This window comes from Scyliorhinus torazame, chromosome X, assembly GCF_047496885.1.
Source record: "Scyliorhinus torazame isolate Kashiwa2021f chromosome X, sScyTor2.1, whole genome shotgun sequence".
Classification (NCBI taxonomy): domain Eukaryota; kingdom Metazoa; phylum Chordata; class Chondrichthyes; order Carcharhiniformes; family Scyliorhinidae; genus Scyliorhinus; species Scyliorhinus torazame.
The window spans coordinates 35,541,504-35,559,417 of NC_092738.1; the positions used below are offsets into that span (position 1 = coordinate 35,541,504).

General features: G+C 47.3%; 1 protein-coding gene across 1 annotated transcript in view; it reads right to left on the reverse strand.

Moving 5' to 3' along the window:
* hat1 (histone acetyltransferase 1) overlaps positions 1 to 17,914 on the reverse strand; it is a 40,066-nt gene that overhangs the window by 8,548 nt on the left and 13,604 nt on the right. Inside the window, exons 7-11 of the mRNA XM_072493630.1 lie at positions 13,175 to 13,296; positions 12,173 to 12,277; positions 9,568 to 9,674; positions 8,253 to 8,404; positions 3,269 to 3,385 (exon numbers count right to left, since the gene is read on the reverse strand). Coding sequence (XP_072349731.1) covers positions 3,269 to 3,385; positions 8,253 to 8,404; positions 9,568 to 9,674; positions 12,173 to 12,277; positions 13,175 to 13,296 — 603 coding nt within the window. The remainder of the gene's footprint in view (positions 1 to 3,268; positions 3,386 to 8,252; positions 8,405 to 9,567; positions 9,675 to 12,172; positions 12,278 to 13,174; positions 13,297 to 17,914) is intronic.

Below are 17,914 nucleotides of genomic sequence, written 5' to 3' on the forward strand. Positions count from 1 at the left end.
AAAATTTCTGTATTGTTATTGTTGCGTTTGCTTTGTAAGAGGGGAAAAATTGTTGTTTGGGAAAAAATTTTCAATAAAACATTTATAATGTGGTAGAATTTAGCATTCAGTTTGAAGGAGTGAGAAACTTAGGTCAGAAACAACTGTGCTACACTTAAATAGGGGTAATTATAACGGAATGAGGGCAGATGTGGACTGGGAGAAGAGCTTTGCAGGAAAGAAGGTTGATCAGCAATGGCAGATGTTTTAAAAAATAAATTTAGAGTACCCAATTCATTTTTTTTCAATGAAGGGGCAATTTAGTGTGGCCAATCCACCTACCCTGCACATCTTTGGGTTGTGGGGGTGAGACCCACGCAGACACGGGGAGAATGTGCACACTCCACACGGACAGTGACCCAGAGCCGGGATGGAACCTGGGACCTCGGCGCCGTGAGGCAGCAGTGCTAACCACTGCGCCACCGTGCTGCCCAGCAATGGCAGATGTTAATGAAAATAGTTCATGCCTCACAACAAAGTAATGGCCCAGTGAGGAAGAAGGATTCTAGAAAGGGGATAAATCAACGTTGGTTAACCAAGGAAGTGAAGGATAGTATTAAACTGAAAGGAAAAAAACCCATATAATGTGCTAAAGATTAGTGGTAAGCCAGAGGATCGGGGCAGTTTTAAAAACCAACAAAAGATGACCAAAAAAATAAAGGGTGAGAAGATAAACTATGAGGGCAAATGCGCAACGTACAGCAAGATCTTCTTCAAATATATAAAAAGGAAGAGAGAGGCCCAAGTGAACATAGACCCCTTAGAGAATGAGACTGGGGAACTGGCAGAGGAGTTAAACAAATACTTTGTGAGTCTTCATGGTGGAAGACACTGATAACATTCCAAAAATATTAAATAATCCAGGGGCAAAGGGGGGGGGGGAAGGAGGAAATAAATACAAGAAGAATCACAAAGGAAAAGGTACTAGGCAAACTAATTGGGATAAAGGCTGCCAAGTTCCCTGGATCTGATGGGTTACATCCCAGGATATTAAAGGAAGTAGTTACAGAGATAGTGGTGCACTGGGAGTAATTTTCCAAGAATCCTTACATTCTGGAAAAGTCCCAGAGGATTGGCCAACTGCCAATGTAACACCCTTTTTCAAAAAGGGAGGGAGACAAAAAAAAAGTTAACTATAGACCAGTTAGCTTAACCTCTTTCATTGGGAAAATGTTAAGAGTCCATTATAAAGGATGTACTAGCAGAGAATTTAGAAATGCATAATATGGGGCAGCACGGTGGCGCAGTGGTTAGCACTGCCGCCTCACGGCGTCAAAGGACCCGGGTTCGAGCCCAGCCCTGGGTCACTGACCGTGTGAAGTTTGCATATTCTCCCCGCCTGCGTGGGTCTCACCCCACAACCCAAAGATGAGCAGGGAGGTGGATTGGCCACGCTAAATTGCCCCGTAATGAGAAAAAAAAATGAACTGGGTAAAAATGAATTGGGTACTTTAAATTAAAAAAAAAGAAATTCATCATTTAATAAAGCAGTGTCAGTGTGGCTTCATGAAGGGGAAATCAGGCCCGACAAATTGATTAGAATTCTTTGAGGTGGTAACGAGCAGGATAGATAAAGGGGGACCAGTAGATGTCATAGACTTGGATTTCCAAAAAACATTCGATAAGGTACCACACAAAAGGCTACTTCATAAGATAAGAGCCCATGGTGTTTGGGGTCGTATATTAGCATGGATAGAGGATTGGCTAACTGATAGAAGACAGAGTTGGGATAAGAGAGGCATTTTTCAGGATGGCAACCTGTAACTAGTGGAATGCCGCAGGGATCAGTGCTGGGTCCATAATTATCTACAATATGTATTAATATTTGGACAAGGGAAGGGAATGTACTGTTGCCAAGCTTGTGGATGACACAAAAATAGGTGGGAAGACAAATGGTGAGGATGGCACAGAGTTTACAGAGGAATATAGACCGGTGAGGTGAGTGGGCAAAAACTTGGCAGATGGAATACAAGTTAGACCACACCTGGAATACTGAACAGTTTTGTTCCCCTTATCTAAGGAAAGATATACTGCCATTGGAGGCAGCCCAGAGAATGTTCACTGGGTCGATCCCGGGTATGGAGGGATTTTGTTATGAGGAGAGGTTGAGTAGGTTGGGCCTGTCCTCATTGGAGTTTGGAATAATGAGAGGCGACCTTATTGAGACATATCAGATTCTCAGGGGGCTTGACAGGGTCGATGCTGAGAGGTTGTTTCCCCTTGTGCGAGAGTCCAGGACCAGAGGGCAGAGTCTCAGAGTGAGGGGTCGCCCATTTCAGACCGAGATGAGGAGGAATCTCAGAGGGGAGTGAATCTGAGGAATTCTTTACCGCAGAGAGCTGTAGAGGCTGGGCCGGTAATATGTTCAAGACTGAGATAGACAGATTTTTAATCAGAAAGGGAATAGAGGGTTATGGGGATAAGAGTGAGGGGATCAAGGGTTATGGGGATAAGGCGGGAAAGTGGAGTTGAGGATTATTGCATCAGATTAGTCATGATCTGAACGGAGGAGCAGACTCGATGGGCTGAATGGCCTACTTCTGCTCCTTGGTCTTTTGGAGAAGAGATCGTTTTGCCACAGAGAGGAGCTGAGACGAAGATTGTTGCATCGTTCAAGGGCAATTGGGGATGGGCAATAAATACTGACCCAGCCAGCGACGCCCATATTCCATGAAAGAATGAAGAAATTTAGGAATGAGGCTTATGGTATCAGAGTGTTTCGGAAAGGCTGTAGGCAAGTCAGCGCTGAAGCATCTTCGCAAGAACGAACAACCGCAAATTAAAATCAACGAATGTACCAATTTCTTCTTCTGAGATAGCAGTGTTAAATGGGTCGTGGCACTATAGTAGATATGGTACTGGACAAGAGACGCAGTAAATTCAGTTCAAGTCTAGTGATATATGGGCTGCCACCAGGGGGAAGATGACCATGAAATCAAATGGATTGTTGTGCAGGGTAGGTGGATTGGCCATGCTAAATTGTCCCTTAATGGAATTTTTAAAAATTAAAGTTCCAGGATTTTTTTGCGATAAGGGCTGTTGGATAAAATATTCGGAGTAACGATGGGAAAGGGGAAATGCCGGAGGAGCAAGAGATGCCAGCTCGTCACCGATAGCCAGCAGTTGCACTCAGGGATAGGGCACGGACTGTAGCTGTCCACTCTGAATTTTAAAAAGGTGGGATTCATCTTTGTACACCCCACCCCACCCCAAACACTGTTCCAAATACCTTAAAAGGAACGGCAAGCCTGCGCTTCACATCCAGTCGATACTCGCTGCTCTGCACTGGATCACTCATGTTGGTCACTCGGAGTCGTAGAATCTCATACACTCGTCTTGAGTGATGCTGAAAAGGTTTGAAAAAGAAAAATTAAAAGCTACAGTCTCAATGCCAATGAAGCACACAAATGGCCACATTTTAACAAAACAGACCGAGAGGACAGTTGGCGTGACAGGAAACTTGGCGAGCTGGGCATCTGCCAGTCAAACACACTTCCTTGCAAAACTAGTGCTTTAAAACAGCCCTCAGTGATAACAATGGGGGCTGTCCAATTAAAAATGAGGTTGAGAATTCTGGGCTTAAAGAGGATCTTGCCACAGAGATAGGACAGTGGATCAGGGTGAAGGCCAAGGTACGTCAGAGTCAATATGAAGAATCACAGAATCCCTACAGTGCAGAAGGAGGCCATTCAGCCCATCAATTGAATTTAAGAGCCGTGAGGTGATGATGCAGCTGTACAAAACTTTGGTAAGGCCACATTTGGAGTACTGTGTACAGTTCTGGTCGCCTCATTTTAGGAAGGATGTGGAAGCTTTGGAAAAGGTGCAAAGGAGATTTACCAGGATGTTGCCTGGAATGGAGAGTAGGTCTTACGAGGAAAGGTTGAGGGTGCTAGGTTTTTTCTCATTAGAACGGAGAAGGATGGGGGGCGACTTGATAGAGGTTTATAAGATGATCAGGGGAATAGATAGAGTAGACAGTCAGAGACTTTTTCCCCGGGTGGAACAAACCATTACAAGGGGACATAAATTTAAGGTGAATGGTGGAAGATATAGGAGGGATATCAGAGGTAGGTTCTTTACCCAGAGAGTAGTGGGGCACGGAATGCATTGCCTGTGGAAGTAGTTGAGTCGGAAACATTAGGGACCTTCAAGCAGCTATTGGATAGGTACATGGATTACGGTAGAATGATGGGGTGTAGATTAATTTGTTCTTAATCTGGGACAAAAGTTCGGCACAACATCGTGGGCCAGGGGCCTGTTCTGTGCTGTATTTTTCTATGTTCTATGTTCTAAGTCTGCACCAACCCTATGAAAGAGCACTTTATGCAAGCCCACACGCACACCCTATCCCAATAACCTAACCTACACATCTTTGGACACTAAGGGGCAATTTAACATGGTCAAAGAGAGAGAGAGAGAGGAGGGGCAGGGGTGTCCTTGTATGCGGATGGCTTGTTATATATTTCGGAGCCGGGCCCCTCGGTCGGGGATTTGGGCCGTTCTCTGTGTATAAGTTGAATTTGGGGAAAGTGAGTACTTTCTGGTCTCCTGTCCAGGGGTGGGAGCTGGGATGTGGGGTCTGCCATTCCATCGGGCAGCATCTGACATCAGCGTCTTATTGCCAAAGGCATTCTTCAGGGGGGTGGATAGGCTAGTCTTGTTTGTCTGTGCGGGAAAGGTGGTGAGGGTAAGGAAGGTGATACTGCAGAGGGGACGGCAGGTGTGTGTGTGTGGTTGGGTGGGGGGATTGATGTAGGCCTCCCACATTTGATGTATTACAATTGGGCGGCGAATGCAGAGAAGGTTCAGGGATGGAATAGGGAGGTGGGGGCTTTGTGGGTGAGGATGGAGGCGGCCTCATGTAGGGGGTCAGGGTTGTGGGTGCTGACAACAGCACCGCTCCCGATCGCCCCAGCGAAGTACTTGGTGAGTCCAGTGGTGGTGGCCACGCTGAAGGTTTGGAGGCAGTTTAGGGAGCATTTTAGGTTGGGAGCGAAGTCGGGGGAGGGGAGGGGGAGGAGGAGAAAGAGAAAGAGAAGCCGATCAGGGGAAATGACGGGTTTGAGCCGGGGAGGATGGATGTGAGGTTCCGGGGATGGGATTAGGGACATGAAGGATCTGTTTCTGGGAGGGCTGTTTGCGAGCTTGGAGGAGCTGAAGGAGAAGTTTGGGTTGGTAGGGGGCGAGTTTCTGGTACATGTAGGTGTGGGGCTTTGAGAGGAAGGGCTTCCCGACCTTCCCGATGGCACCCGCCTCCTTGCTGTTGGAGGCGATGCTGTCAGCGGGTGAGGTTGGAAAGCTTGGTCACCTTGGCGATTTACGGGAGGATTTGAGGAGGAGGATGGGGTGTCCATGGAAGGAGTTAAGGCGAGATGGGAGAAAAAGCTGGGGGCGGCAATGGAGGAGGGATTGTGGTGTGAGGTGCTGCTGAGGGTGAATGCCTCGACTTTGTGTGCGAGGCTGATACAGCTGAAGGTAGTAACCCAGGGCACGGATTGTTCGAAGGCAGGTCCTGTTGGGGTGGAGGTCAGCCTCTCCACCCTGTGCCTCGGCGAGGCAGGGGGAACGTGTTGATTTTTTTGGCCCTGGTGAAAGTGAAATTAGAAGATAGTTGTTTCTTGTGTGTGGAGGCATCTGTTGTGCGTCCCAACGCAGCTGTAGAGCCCAATGTCAGGTCTGCATGGCTTTCTACAGTGCAGGCAAGGATGGGGTGTCTGATTTTGGTGGGAGTACCCCAGTGTTTCCAGCTTGCCATTTGTCCCTAGATGGCTTCTCAGGTAGTTTAGTTTTTGTGCGTTTTTGCCCCAGCACATGCTGGATGTGGCATGTTTTCTGAGATTCACCATCACAGAGTCCTTGAGCATTAATCTCCACCTACCTCGCAGCCCAAGGTAAAGTTATAGGAAGATAGGATGCAGGAGCAGGAGTAGTTCATTCACGTCTCCTCTGCCATCCAATAAGACCATGGCTGTGGAGTCAACGATCTACTCCCCACAGCCACCGACTCTCAGAATCACACAGCACAGAAGAGACCCTTCGGCCCATCGAGTCTGCACGGACGCATGACAAACACCTGACCTGCCTACCTAATCTCATTTGCCAGCACTTGACGCATAGCCTTAAATATTATGGCGTGCCAAGTGTTCATCGAGGTACTTTTTAAAGGTGGTGGGAGTTTGGAACTCGCTGCCTGAAAGGGTGATGGAGGCAGAGACCCTCATAACATTTAAGTAGTATTCAGTTGTGCGCTTGCAATGCCAGGGCAGACAAGGGTATGGGTAAAGTGCTGGAAAATGGGATAGTTAGGTGGTTGTTTTTGACGGGCGCAGGCATGATGGGCTGACGGGCCTTCTGTGCTGTAGACCTAAATGCCCCAGAAAATGTGGCAGCAAAGAATATACCGAAGAGCACAGGGGCCATGAAACACTCCTGCTTCACACCACTTGTAACGTTAAAGGGGTCAGTGCATTCACCACAGCCAGCGACTCTGGCCATTGTGAAACTGCAGTATCAGATTTACAGCTCTGTCGGGACATCCAGCATTCCACAACACCACTCTTTTTGCAGTGTCAAAGGCCTTCGTCAGGTCAACAAAGACACAGTCGAATCCCATCTGTTGATCACAGCATTTCTCTTGTCTCTGTCGATGGGTGAACTCTGTGTTGCGAGTACCTCTGCTTTTCCTGAACCCACTTTGACTTTCTGGTAGTATACAACCTATGTAGATTACCAGTTTGCCGTATCTAATTAAACAGCTGAAGTTGGATAGCAGCTCTCATTAACTTACAATAAGACCATGCATGGGATCATCAAGGCTGCCATCCAACACTTGTCTTAAAGTTGTGCTATATTTAACAGAAGTAGTAGTATTTTGGGAAGAATTGGTTATGTTCAGACTACACTCCTTTTGTATCAGTATTTTTCTTAAACAAATTTAAATTTTTAAAAACATTTTTTTAAATAAAGAGTACCCAATTTTTCTTTCCAATTAAAGGGAAGTTTAGCGTGGTCAATTCACCTACAGGCACATCTTTGGGTTGTGGGGGTCAGACCCATGCAGACACGGGGAGAATGTGCAAACTCCACACGGACAGTGACCTAGAGCCGGGATTGAACCTGGGACCTCAGCGCCGTGAGGCAGCAGTGCTAACCACTGGGCCACCCCGTTAAAACACAAAAATGACGAGAAAAAGATCAACTGGCCTTTCAAGTCTGTCCTGTTGCAAATGGTGTCTCGAGCAGATTGACAAGAATAGATTTTCAGAATATATTCAATGAGATGTCTTTGGCTTATTACCGAACATCAGGCATATGGCACAAGAGGAAATGTAGCCATGTAGAAAGTTGGACGATGAATAGAAAGGAGAGGCTGAATAGACTCGGACTGTTTTCATTAGAAAGATGGAGGTTGAGGGGTGACCTGATAAGAGGTCTACAGGATTATGAGGGGCATCGAGGAGTGGATAGGCAGGCACTCTTTCCCAGGGTGGAGGGGTCAGTCACCAGGGGGCATAGGTTTAAGGTCCGTGGGGCAAAGTTTAGAGGAGATGTGCGAGGCAGGTTTTTTACACAGAGGATGGTGAGTGCCTGGAACGCGTTGCCAGGGGAGGCTGTGGAAGCAGATACATTAACGGTGTTCAAAAGGCATCTTGACAAACACATGGATAGGATGGGAATAGAGGGTTACGGCACAAGGAAGTGCTGAGGGTTTTGGCCAAGGGTGGTATCGTGGTCGGCACAGGCTTGGAGAGCCGAAGGGCCTGTTCCTGTGCTGTATTGTTCCTTGTGAGAGATTCTGGGTGAAAACGGGTGTTTCTAAATCAGTTAAAAGACAGACCTAGCATTTAGTATAATGCCTTTCACACTCACTGGACATCCCAAAACATTTGACAGCGAATGAAGTACTTTTTGAAATGCAGTCACTGCTAATTTGTGCACAGCAAGCCCCCACTAACAGTCTTGTGATAATGACTAGATAATCAGTTGATATTGATTGAAATATTGGCCAGGACATCAGGAAGGCTGCCCTGCTCTTATTCACAACAGTACCATGTGATCTCTTCTAGTCACCCGTAGGTGGGTAGATCTCAGTTTAAGTTCTCATCCGAAAGACTCTGGCAGAGCCCAAAGACAGGGGGGGGCATGATCCCCCAAATCTGATGGAAGCCCAAAGCCCAGGTTAGTTTGTAAACGTTCTGAGCTACAGTTACCTTATTTATTCTCCAGGTTCTTCTGGCCTCGTCTATCATTTCTGCACTGAATCCTTTCTTGAGTTTTTCAGGTACAAAGGCGTGGAGTTCCTCACAGAGCTTGGCAAGGACAAAATCGCGTAATTTCACAAAATCCTCGGATGGTTCTTCAGCTGAAATTCCAAAACAAATGCCCTTAAAAAATGCAGGATTTGCAACAGAAATTACTCTGGGCTGAAATGAAGATGGCAATAACATGGGATAGGTCAGTCAACCCAACTCCTTCGCCACTCAGGATGATGCAGCACTAGCTTTTCTAAAACAAAATGCTGAACTTCTCTTTAAACTTGTTGCTATGCTATTAATCCTGTCAGGGACATGGGTTCGATTCCGGCCTTGGGTCACTGTCTGTGCGGAGTTTGCACATCCTCCCCGTGTGTGCGTGGGTTTCCTCCGGGTGCTCCGGTTTCCTCCCACAATCCAAAGGCGTGCAGGTTAGGTGGATTGGCCAGGATAAATTGCCCTTAGTGTCCAGGGATGTTTAGCTTCGGTGGGGTTACAGGGATATGGTAGGGTGTTCTTTCAGAGGGTCAGTGCAGAATCGATTCTATTGATTTCTATGGACAAGTGGCAAGTAACATTCGCGCCAGACATGTGCCAGGCAATGACCAACTCCAATCAGAGAGAATCTAACCACCGCCCCATGACATTCAATGGCATTACCATCCTGGGGGTTACCATTGATCAGAAACTGAACTGGACCCAGCCATATAAACACTGTGGCTACCAGGGCAGGTCAGAGGCTGGGAATCCTGCAGAGAGAAACTCACCTCCTGACCCCCCCAAAGCCTGTCCACCATCTACAAGGCACAAGTCAGGAGTGTGGTGGAATACTCTCCACTTGCCTGGATGAGTGCAGCTCCAACAACACTCAAGAAGCTCAACACCATCCCTCTTGATCAGCACTCCATCCACTACCTTAACCATTTGCCCCCTCCACCATCAATGTACAGTGGCAGCACATAATTCAGCAACTTGCCAAGTTGCAACTAATTTTGGTCCACATCACTTTGCCCACAGAAGGTTGTCACTCACAGTGGGTGGTTTACAGAAAACAGATTAAAATCACACTTTTGCACTCCACGGCCATACAGGCTAGGAATTCCAACAGCTATGTTCCTTGTGCAGGGGAGAGGGTAGGGAAATTCTACTGGTTACCTTTGGGCTGGCACACATATTTCAATTGCTCGAGATTTAAATTTCCTCGGCCACATTGCACTATTCACTTTGTTTGCTTGGATATGGCGGCCAAACAGGTTTCGATGGAGACACTAACCAGTAATATCCAGGATGGAAGGGTCTGCGGTGTAAAACCTCTGGACTGTCTCCAACAGCCGTGCGCCATGTCCTTCACCCTGAAATGGAGGCAGCACCAGCATTTGGCTTCAAGATAAAACAAGAATCAACCAATCAATAGGAATCACTGTTCAAGTAAGAAGAAAACAGAACAACTTTACTGGCCGGTGTCCTTTTGACAGGTATTCGAACCGAGTCTTTTACTTGTACCTCCTCGGTTCCTCCCCTTCCTGTCATCTAGTCATTCCACCTTCCATTTATTTTTCTTCGGTTCTCAGTCTCACCAATCCCTACTCCTTTGCTTCTTGTCATTGTCCCTTGGATAAGTCCACAGCTTGCCTAACATTCTGGGAAGGGTCCCATCGCTGCTTCTTAAACAGAAACACTGACTGCTTCATCCTTTGATCATCTTGTCCCATTCCTCACAATTCTCATGTGAAATTCTCATTTTACAACACCCCGTCAATTTTCACCACAAGTGCCTCACTGCGATATCCTCCTTTCATCAACTTTGTACTGAGCGATTCCTCATCCTCATGATTTCAATCTTTTATCATTCTGCTTTTCAATACCTTCCTGTCCTCCTCATCCTCCACCCCATAAAAAAATTTCTGTCCATATCCACATAGCCATCCTGCACCGTGTCATCTAATGTGGCACCTCTGTTCCTATCGCCTCAACCACAAACAAGGCCATCCCCACCCATTTCTCTTGCCCCCTCCCAAGCAACTTTCTTTGTGTCTGCCTCAACATTTCACGCAAACCATAGCAAAATCCCCAAATGTCTCCTCTTCAGCTGTCCCTTCAGCGTGACAGCCAACAGTGCTGGCTGATAAATGAACATTTCCCCCTCCTTATGCATTGTCCCTTTCAAAACTGCTATCAACAACCAATGTCTTTGGAAATCACCCTATTGCCAAGCTCCCTTCCCTCTCCAGGTTTCTTGAATGTGTTGCAAGCTCTCAAATCCATGCCCATCCTTTCTGCAGTCCATGTTAGAATCTCTCCAATCAGCTTACACCCCTGCCACAGAAGTGGCCTTAATCAAAGTCACAAATGACATAGAACATACAGTGCAGGAGGCCATTTGGCCCATCGCAGCTGCACCGACCCACTTAAGCCCTCACTTCCACCCTATCCCTGTAACCCAATAACCCCTCCTAACCTGTTTGGACACTTAAGGCAATTTAACATGGCCAATCCACCTAACCTGCACGTCTTTGGATTGTGGGAGGAAACCGGAGCACCCGGAGGAAACCCACGCAGACACGGGGAGAACGTGCAGACTCCGCACAGACAGTGACCCAGCGGGGAATCGAACCTGGGACCCTGGCGCTGTGAAGCCACAGTGCTAACCACTTGTGCTACCGCGCTGTCCAATGCAGGACATTGTTCATTTTCCCTCCTCGCCCGGTCTACAGGCCTCGCTAATTGCTCACACCATCCTCTCCCGCCAAAGCCTCTTCGGTTATGCAGCTCAATGGGACTAACTTCACTTAGTTCCAGTCTTGCCTCTCAAATATCCAGAAATGTCTTCTCTCCTGGTCTCCACGCTCGTCCTAACTGCCCTAATTCTCATCTATATACTGCGCTGAGCGACATCATCAAAATGTGTGGGCTCAGCTTTCATGTGACACCTCCAGCACTACCACGCCACCATTTGCCTGAACTCTTTCAGCTGCTTGGCTGGCATCCAGTCTTCAATGAGATTCCTTTTGTTAAACATTGTGACGACCTAGACCATCATCTTTAGCCCCTGTCACAACTTTGTACCCTCACCGATTCCAGCCGTCTCCACGGTCAACGTCTCAAGTTTAATACTCTTTACAACTGAAGCACCAGTCCCATATTCCCTCCACTACAACACCCATTGTACTCCCACCTCAACTTCACTGTCTGCCTCCATATCATGTCTGAGGCCATCTGCTGCTGAAACCCCAAATGCACGCTGGTCGCAATCAGGCCAGACCTTTCCAATATTCACTGAGTCAGAAACCTCAGCCCATCCAAAACTCCGCTGCTGCATCGGTCCTGCTCACTCTGCACCCCTGTCCCTGCCGATTGACATTAACACCAACGCCTCCAATTTAAAATCTTTTCATGGCTTTCCTCCTCCCTCCCTCTGTAACCTCCTTCAGCTGTATAACCCGCCTTCCTCCCACCCCAAACTCTGCATGCCTCTTTGCATGCCTCTCCCCTCCCTTCACCTCGCTGATGGGCAGCCAGACTGGAAGCCATCTAAACCCCACCTTCCACAATTCCCTCACTGACCATTCTGCTTCTGAACCTCTCGCTCTTCAAAACGTACCTCAACCACCAAGCATTTGAACACCCATCCCAATATCCCCTCCGCTGGCCATGTGCATCATCACATTTTCCGGCATTAAAAAGGTGCTAAATAAATAGAAGTAGCAGCTGCAAAGGAAAACTAGTCCATTATAAGTGGCACTGTCACATTGCCATCTGATCAGGCTGGTTTTATGGTTATTGTTTGGGGATCTTTAAAAACAGCGTAGCGAGTGGTCAGGATCTAGTTCAGTTATCTTGGACGGGAACATTTTTAAGGGATTTTGCTGGTTACTTACCCTATTCTGGGTCTCATTTTGTCAGGATATGCATAGAAATTATATACGGTCATATAACCCACTGTTGCATAGCGTGGAGAGCCATCTTCAAGGTACTTCTCAAACCTGTATAAAATAGAAATTGACAATCACAATTACTTCTTGATTTAAAAAAAAAGTCCTCCACTGGAGATACTATGCAGAGCTCCCGATCACCAATTACTCTCAATGCACAGTGACCCTCTATATCTAAGTTCCTTGTGGAAACACATAGAAAATAGAAGCAGGAGGAGGCCATACCGCCCTTCGAGCCTGCTCCGCCATTCATTATGATCATGGCTGATCATCAAGTTTAGCTCAGTGGGCTAGACAGCTGGTTTGTGATGCAGAACAAGGCCAGCAGCGCGGGTTCAATTCCCATACCAGCTGAGAATTCTGAATTCTCCCTCTGTGCACCCTCCCTCTGTGCACAGGTGCCAGAATGTGGCGACTAGGGGCTTTTCACAGTAACTTCATTGCAGTGTTAATGTAAGCCTACTTGTGAAAATAATAATAATAATGGCTTATTGTCACAAGTAGGCTTAAATGAAGTTACTGTGAAAAGCTCCTAGTCGCCACATTCTGGCACCTGTTCGGGGAGGCCGGTACGGGAATTGAACCCGCGCTGCTGCCTTGTTCTGCATTACAAGCCAGCTGTTTAGCCCAGTGTGCTAAACCAGCCCCTAAAGGTTATTTAAAAAAAATATTTTTACGTTCAATACCCTGATCCTGCCTTCCCCCCATATCCCGCCTTCCTCCCATATCCCTTGATCCCTTTAGCCCCAACGCACGACAGATTATTACAGATGGGGCTGCGATGTTCCGACTATATCGTGCATCACATTTTTTTCTTCACTAACAGGCAGCGATGTCTCACGTCAGCAGGAAACCTCGGCCCTAACAGACCACATCTCACACATCCTAACTTTAGGCGTAGGTAGGAAGTCATACAAACTCTGCGAAAAACCTCAGAGATATACTTACACCAGGAAGAACTGCCATTTGTCATCATCCACATCGATGAAGCTTGCTGTCTCAATGAACCAGATGAGGAAGGTCTGTAGCCTCTCGTGGTATTCTTTGAACCCTGGACAGCTAATATCAGTCTGCATGAAAGAGGATGATCGTCACTACTGAACCGTGACACAATTCAACCAGTGAATATCTGGACAATCAATGTGCCTTAAAATACTGACATTTTCAATGAAAACCTTGCATCTTGACTGGGCATTACATAAATGATTATTATGCTTTTTAATTAGTGTCACGCATCTGTGTTTCCCCAATGTGGAGAAGTCCCAAGTTTGCGGATGGATAAAAATAAAAAGTGGTGAGGAAAATGTACTCTGCAGGATGTGACACAGGAGGGGGATCTGGGATACTGGTGGATAAAGGCCTGAAGCCATCGGCAGAGTGCGGTAACTAGAACGCAAATCAGGCTTTGGACTTTATGCCCAGGGGGACGGAGCAGAAACCTCAGGGAGTATCGATTTTGTAGTGAGCTCTTGCCCAGCCTCACCCGGAGTACTGACAACAGCTCTGGGCTCCGTGTCGTGGGAAAGGCAGCAAAGAGAGAGAGCAGCGAAGGACAATGGAACTGAGGTTTGAGGCAAGGCCCCAGGTTACAGGGAGAGGCTCCAGGAATCGGGAATGTTCACACGAGCGAGGAGGGGCTGAGAATCCTAGTGAAGGACATGAGCAAGGTAAACATCAGCATATTTAACACAAGTCACAGACTGTACAAGGTTGGAAGGATATACTGTGAGGTTCCTTTTAGATTTGCTGTGTGACAATGGGTTCCAGTCTGTATGTTTGCCACACTAGTTCATTAACAGTCAAATGGCAGTCAGGATTTTTTAAAAAAGAAACTTTAGCAGGGTAATCAGTGCAAAAGCAGATTTGGCAAGCACCTTGTGCTGTTGCTATTTGAAGCCAATACTTGTACAGGAAACTGCTGCATTGACACCGGACACCACATCCCAGTTATATTCTGATTCTCTGGGCACCTCAGGGAGCAGTACCTGGTTCAGCCGTCGGGAAATGCAAATGGCTCTTCCCTGGAGTGACAACCCTTTGCTCCACTGCGTGCATCAGCAGCTCCAGGGCACAGCCTGTTCTCAGGCCAGTTTCCTCAGCACCGCACCATAGATGGAGCTTCCTGACCTTACTGGAATGCATGACTCACTACGCAAGGCACAGCGTTTATCCTATAAGTCACAGCAAGCCCGAGAAGACACTTTAACACAGAATTACACACTCAGTTTGCGAACAGCTGACTTGATCACCAAACTTGTTAAGCTGCTTAGAAATCGCTTAAAAATAAAAGTACAGGTCTCTTCACAATAAGAATACAGTTCCACAAGAGGAAACTGTAAGGAACCACGAGCATCAAAAAAAAATGGAGAAGTTTAGATAGGCCTCTTGAAATAAGCTGAAAATGCCACTTTTACCTGGAGCTAAAATGGAGGTGCTCGGGCAGACAAGGCCATAGAAATTATGTGTTCTGAGACTGGTCCTGAGACAGACTAGGAGCAACATCATAGAGCTAGAGAAGAGCAAGTGAGAAATTGCCCCAGAGTGTCCAAGGAAGTGCAGGTTAGGTGGGGTTATAGGGATAGGGCGGGGCAGGGGCTCTTTCGGAGGGTCAGTGCAGACTCGATGGGCCGAATGGCCTCCTTCTGCACTGTAGGGGATTCGACGGCTGGAAATCGAGAAGCAAACAGAAAGCACGTGGAGGACAGAATTGATGAAAGAATATCAGCTGGTTTCTCACTCCACAGATGCTGCCAGTCCTGTTGAATATCTCGAGTATTTTCTGATTTCCAGCAACTCTTTCATTTTTGTATTAGCGCGCGTAGAGTTTTTAGAAATCACTGGTAGATAAAATTAAGTTTGAGATTAGGTGGATCGAGAATGCAAGAAGGAAGATCAACTTACAGACTCCACAAGGTGGAGCTGAGTGACCAGAGGGAGGCAGATCCAGTGGAGGACGAACAGGTCTTTTTGGGGAGGTTTTAATGCATAAAAAGAGTAGGGACTTCCAGAGACCTAGTTACACAAAGCTGGACAGCAAATTAGTTGCCAATAGCCAGGTTGAGGCAGCTCTGGAAATAGGCACAAAACTGGATCACCAAAAACTGACCGAGAATCCAAAGAGAGGCCCTAGAGACAATGGGAATGGACAAATGGAGCCCTGGAAGGACAATTAAGCCAAGCTTTGTTCACCGGGTACAGCAGCTGGGTCTATGACAGGACCCAAACTATAGCCCCAGTTACAGACAATGTCCTGATGGCAGATGTGCTGCACATGACGCAGTAGGTCTTCGATATTCCAGCACAGACAGGTCAGCAAACAGGAGAGTGGGGAGGAGAAAAACCCTGAAAGAGTCTGCTCTTGTGCAGCGAGGAATAGGCCCTTCCACCAAAGGAATTTGAGAACCCACTTGGACAGCAGTTGTGTTACTGGCCTAATAGCCCCAAGAACTTCAGTTCAAATCCTACAATGGCAATTTGTGTTTCTTTAATGAATTCGGAGTCTGAAAATAAAAAGCTGATACCATAAGATGGCATGGAGCAGTCACGGCTTTGTCAAAACCGAATTGCACAGTACTGTCTTTTTGGAAAGGTAATCCCTTCTCTTTAACCAGTCTGGTCTCTCTTGAGACTACAACCCAACATCGACATGGCGTGACTCTGACTTGCCTCTGAAGTGGCCTCGTAAACCGCAACAAGAAAACGCAACTTAGGATCTGCATTCGGACACGATGAAGGTACGCTGCGTCCAGTCAAACCTGTAAAGCTCCCCTCCCAAATAACACCTGGAATCTACTGCCAATGTTGGGAGAGTGCATTCTCAGTATCATAGAATTTACAGTGCAGAAGGAGGCCATTTGGCCCATCGAGCCTGCACCAGCCCTTACAAAGAGCACCCTACTTAAGCCCACGTATCTACCCTATACCCGTAACCCAGTAACCCCCGCTTAACTAGTAACCAGTCTGGTAACTAGTCAAGCAGCAGTCTTACATAAAGAACTTGCATTTGGATAGTGTCTTCCACCGCCTCATGACGTGCCACTGCGTTTAAGTATTGCTTAGACGCTGCTTAAAGGTAGAAAATAAAGCAGCAAATTTGCGCACAGCAGAATTGCACAAACAGCGATGTGATAATGTCCAGAGAATCTGTTGCGATTTTGATCAAAGGATCAATATTGGTCACGTCACCAGGAATAACTTCCCATCTCCTCTCAATAATGCCATCGGATCTTCTATGTCCACCTGAAAGGGCAAATCGGGCCTCGGTTCAACATTTCATCCAAAGGAAAGCAGCTCTGACAGCGCAGCACTCCCTCAGTATTGCACTGGAGTGTCAGCTGGATTTTACACTGAAGTCTCTGAAGTGGGATTTGAACCTACGACCCTCTGATTCAGAGGAATGCTAGGATAGGCGTGTCAAGCAACTCGCAGAATCACACATTTCTATCACCATCTCGGACTCCTCCATTATGACACCCGAACACGCCCTACCCCACCAGCAGCATGGACCAACCAGAGGTGGCAGCACAGTGGTATACGGTCAGTAGGGAATGGCCCTGGGAGCACTCATTGGCTTCAAGGCTGCATGAGGTCTCATAGCATCAGTTCAAATATAAGCAAGGAAACCTCCTGCTAATGAATCAGTACTCCTCCATGTTGAACACCACTTGGAGGAAGCACTGAGGGTGGCGAGGGCACAGAATATGCTCTAGGTGGGAGACATCAATGCCCATCACCAAGAGTGGTTCAGTAGCACTGCTACTGACAGAGCTGGCCAAGACCTGAAGAATGTAGCTACTGTACTGGGCCTGTGGCAAGGGAAAAAGATACTTGACCTCATCCTCACCAATCTACCTTTTATCCATGACAGTTTTGATAAGTGACCACCGCACAGTCCTTGTGGAGACACATTCCCATCTTCACATTGAGGATACCCTCCATCGTGTTGTGTGGCACGACCACCGTGCTAAACGGGATAGACTTCAAACAGATCCAGCAACTCGAGACTGGGTATCCATGAGGCATGTGGGCCATCAGCAGCAGCAGAATTGTATTTAACCCCAATCTGTAACCTCCTGGCCCGGCATATCACCCACTCTACCATTACCACCCAGCCAGGGGATCAACCCTGGTTCAATGAAGAGTGCAGGAGAGCGTGGCAGGAGCAACATCAGGCAGACCGAACAATGAGATGTCAACCTGATGAAGCTACAACACAGGACTACTTGCATGGGTAACAGCGGAGGCAGCAAGTAATAGACAGAGCTAAGCGACCCCACAACCAACGCATCAGATCTAAGCTCTGCAGTCCTGCCACATCCAGCCGTGAATGGTGGTGGACAATTAAACAACTCACTGGAGGAGGGGACTCCACAAATATCCCCATCCCCAATGATGGAGGAGCCCAGCACATCTGTGCAAAAGACGAGGCTGAAGCATTTGCAACAATCTTCAGCCAGAAGTGCCGAATGGATGATCCATCTCAGTCTCCTCCGGAGGTCCCCAGCATCACAGATGTCAGTCTTCAGCCAATACGATTCACTCCACGTGGTATCAGGAAACAGCTGAAGGCACTGGATACTGCAAAGGCTTTGGGCCCTAACAATATCCCGGCAATAGTACTGAAGACGTGCTCCAGAGCTTGCCACGCCCCTAGCCAAGCTGTTCCACTACAGCTACAACACTAAATTG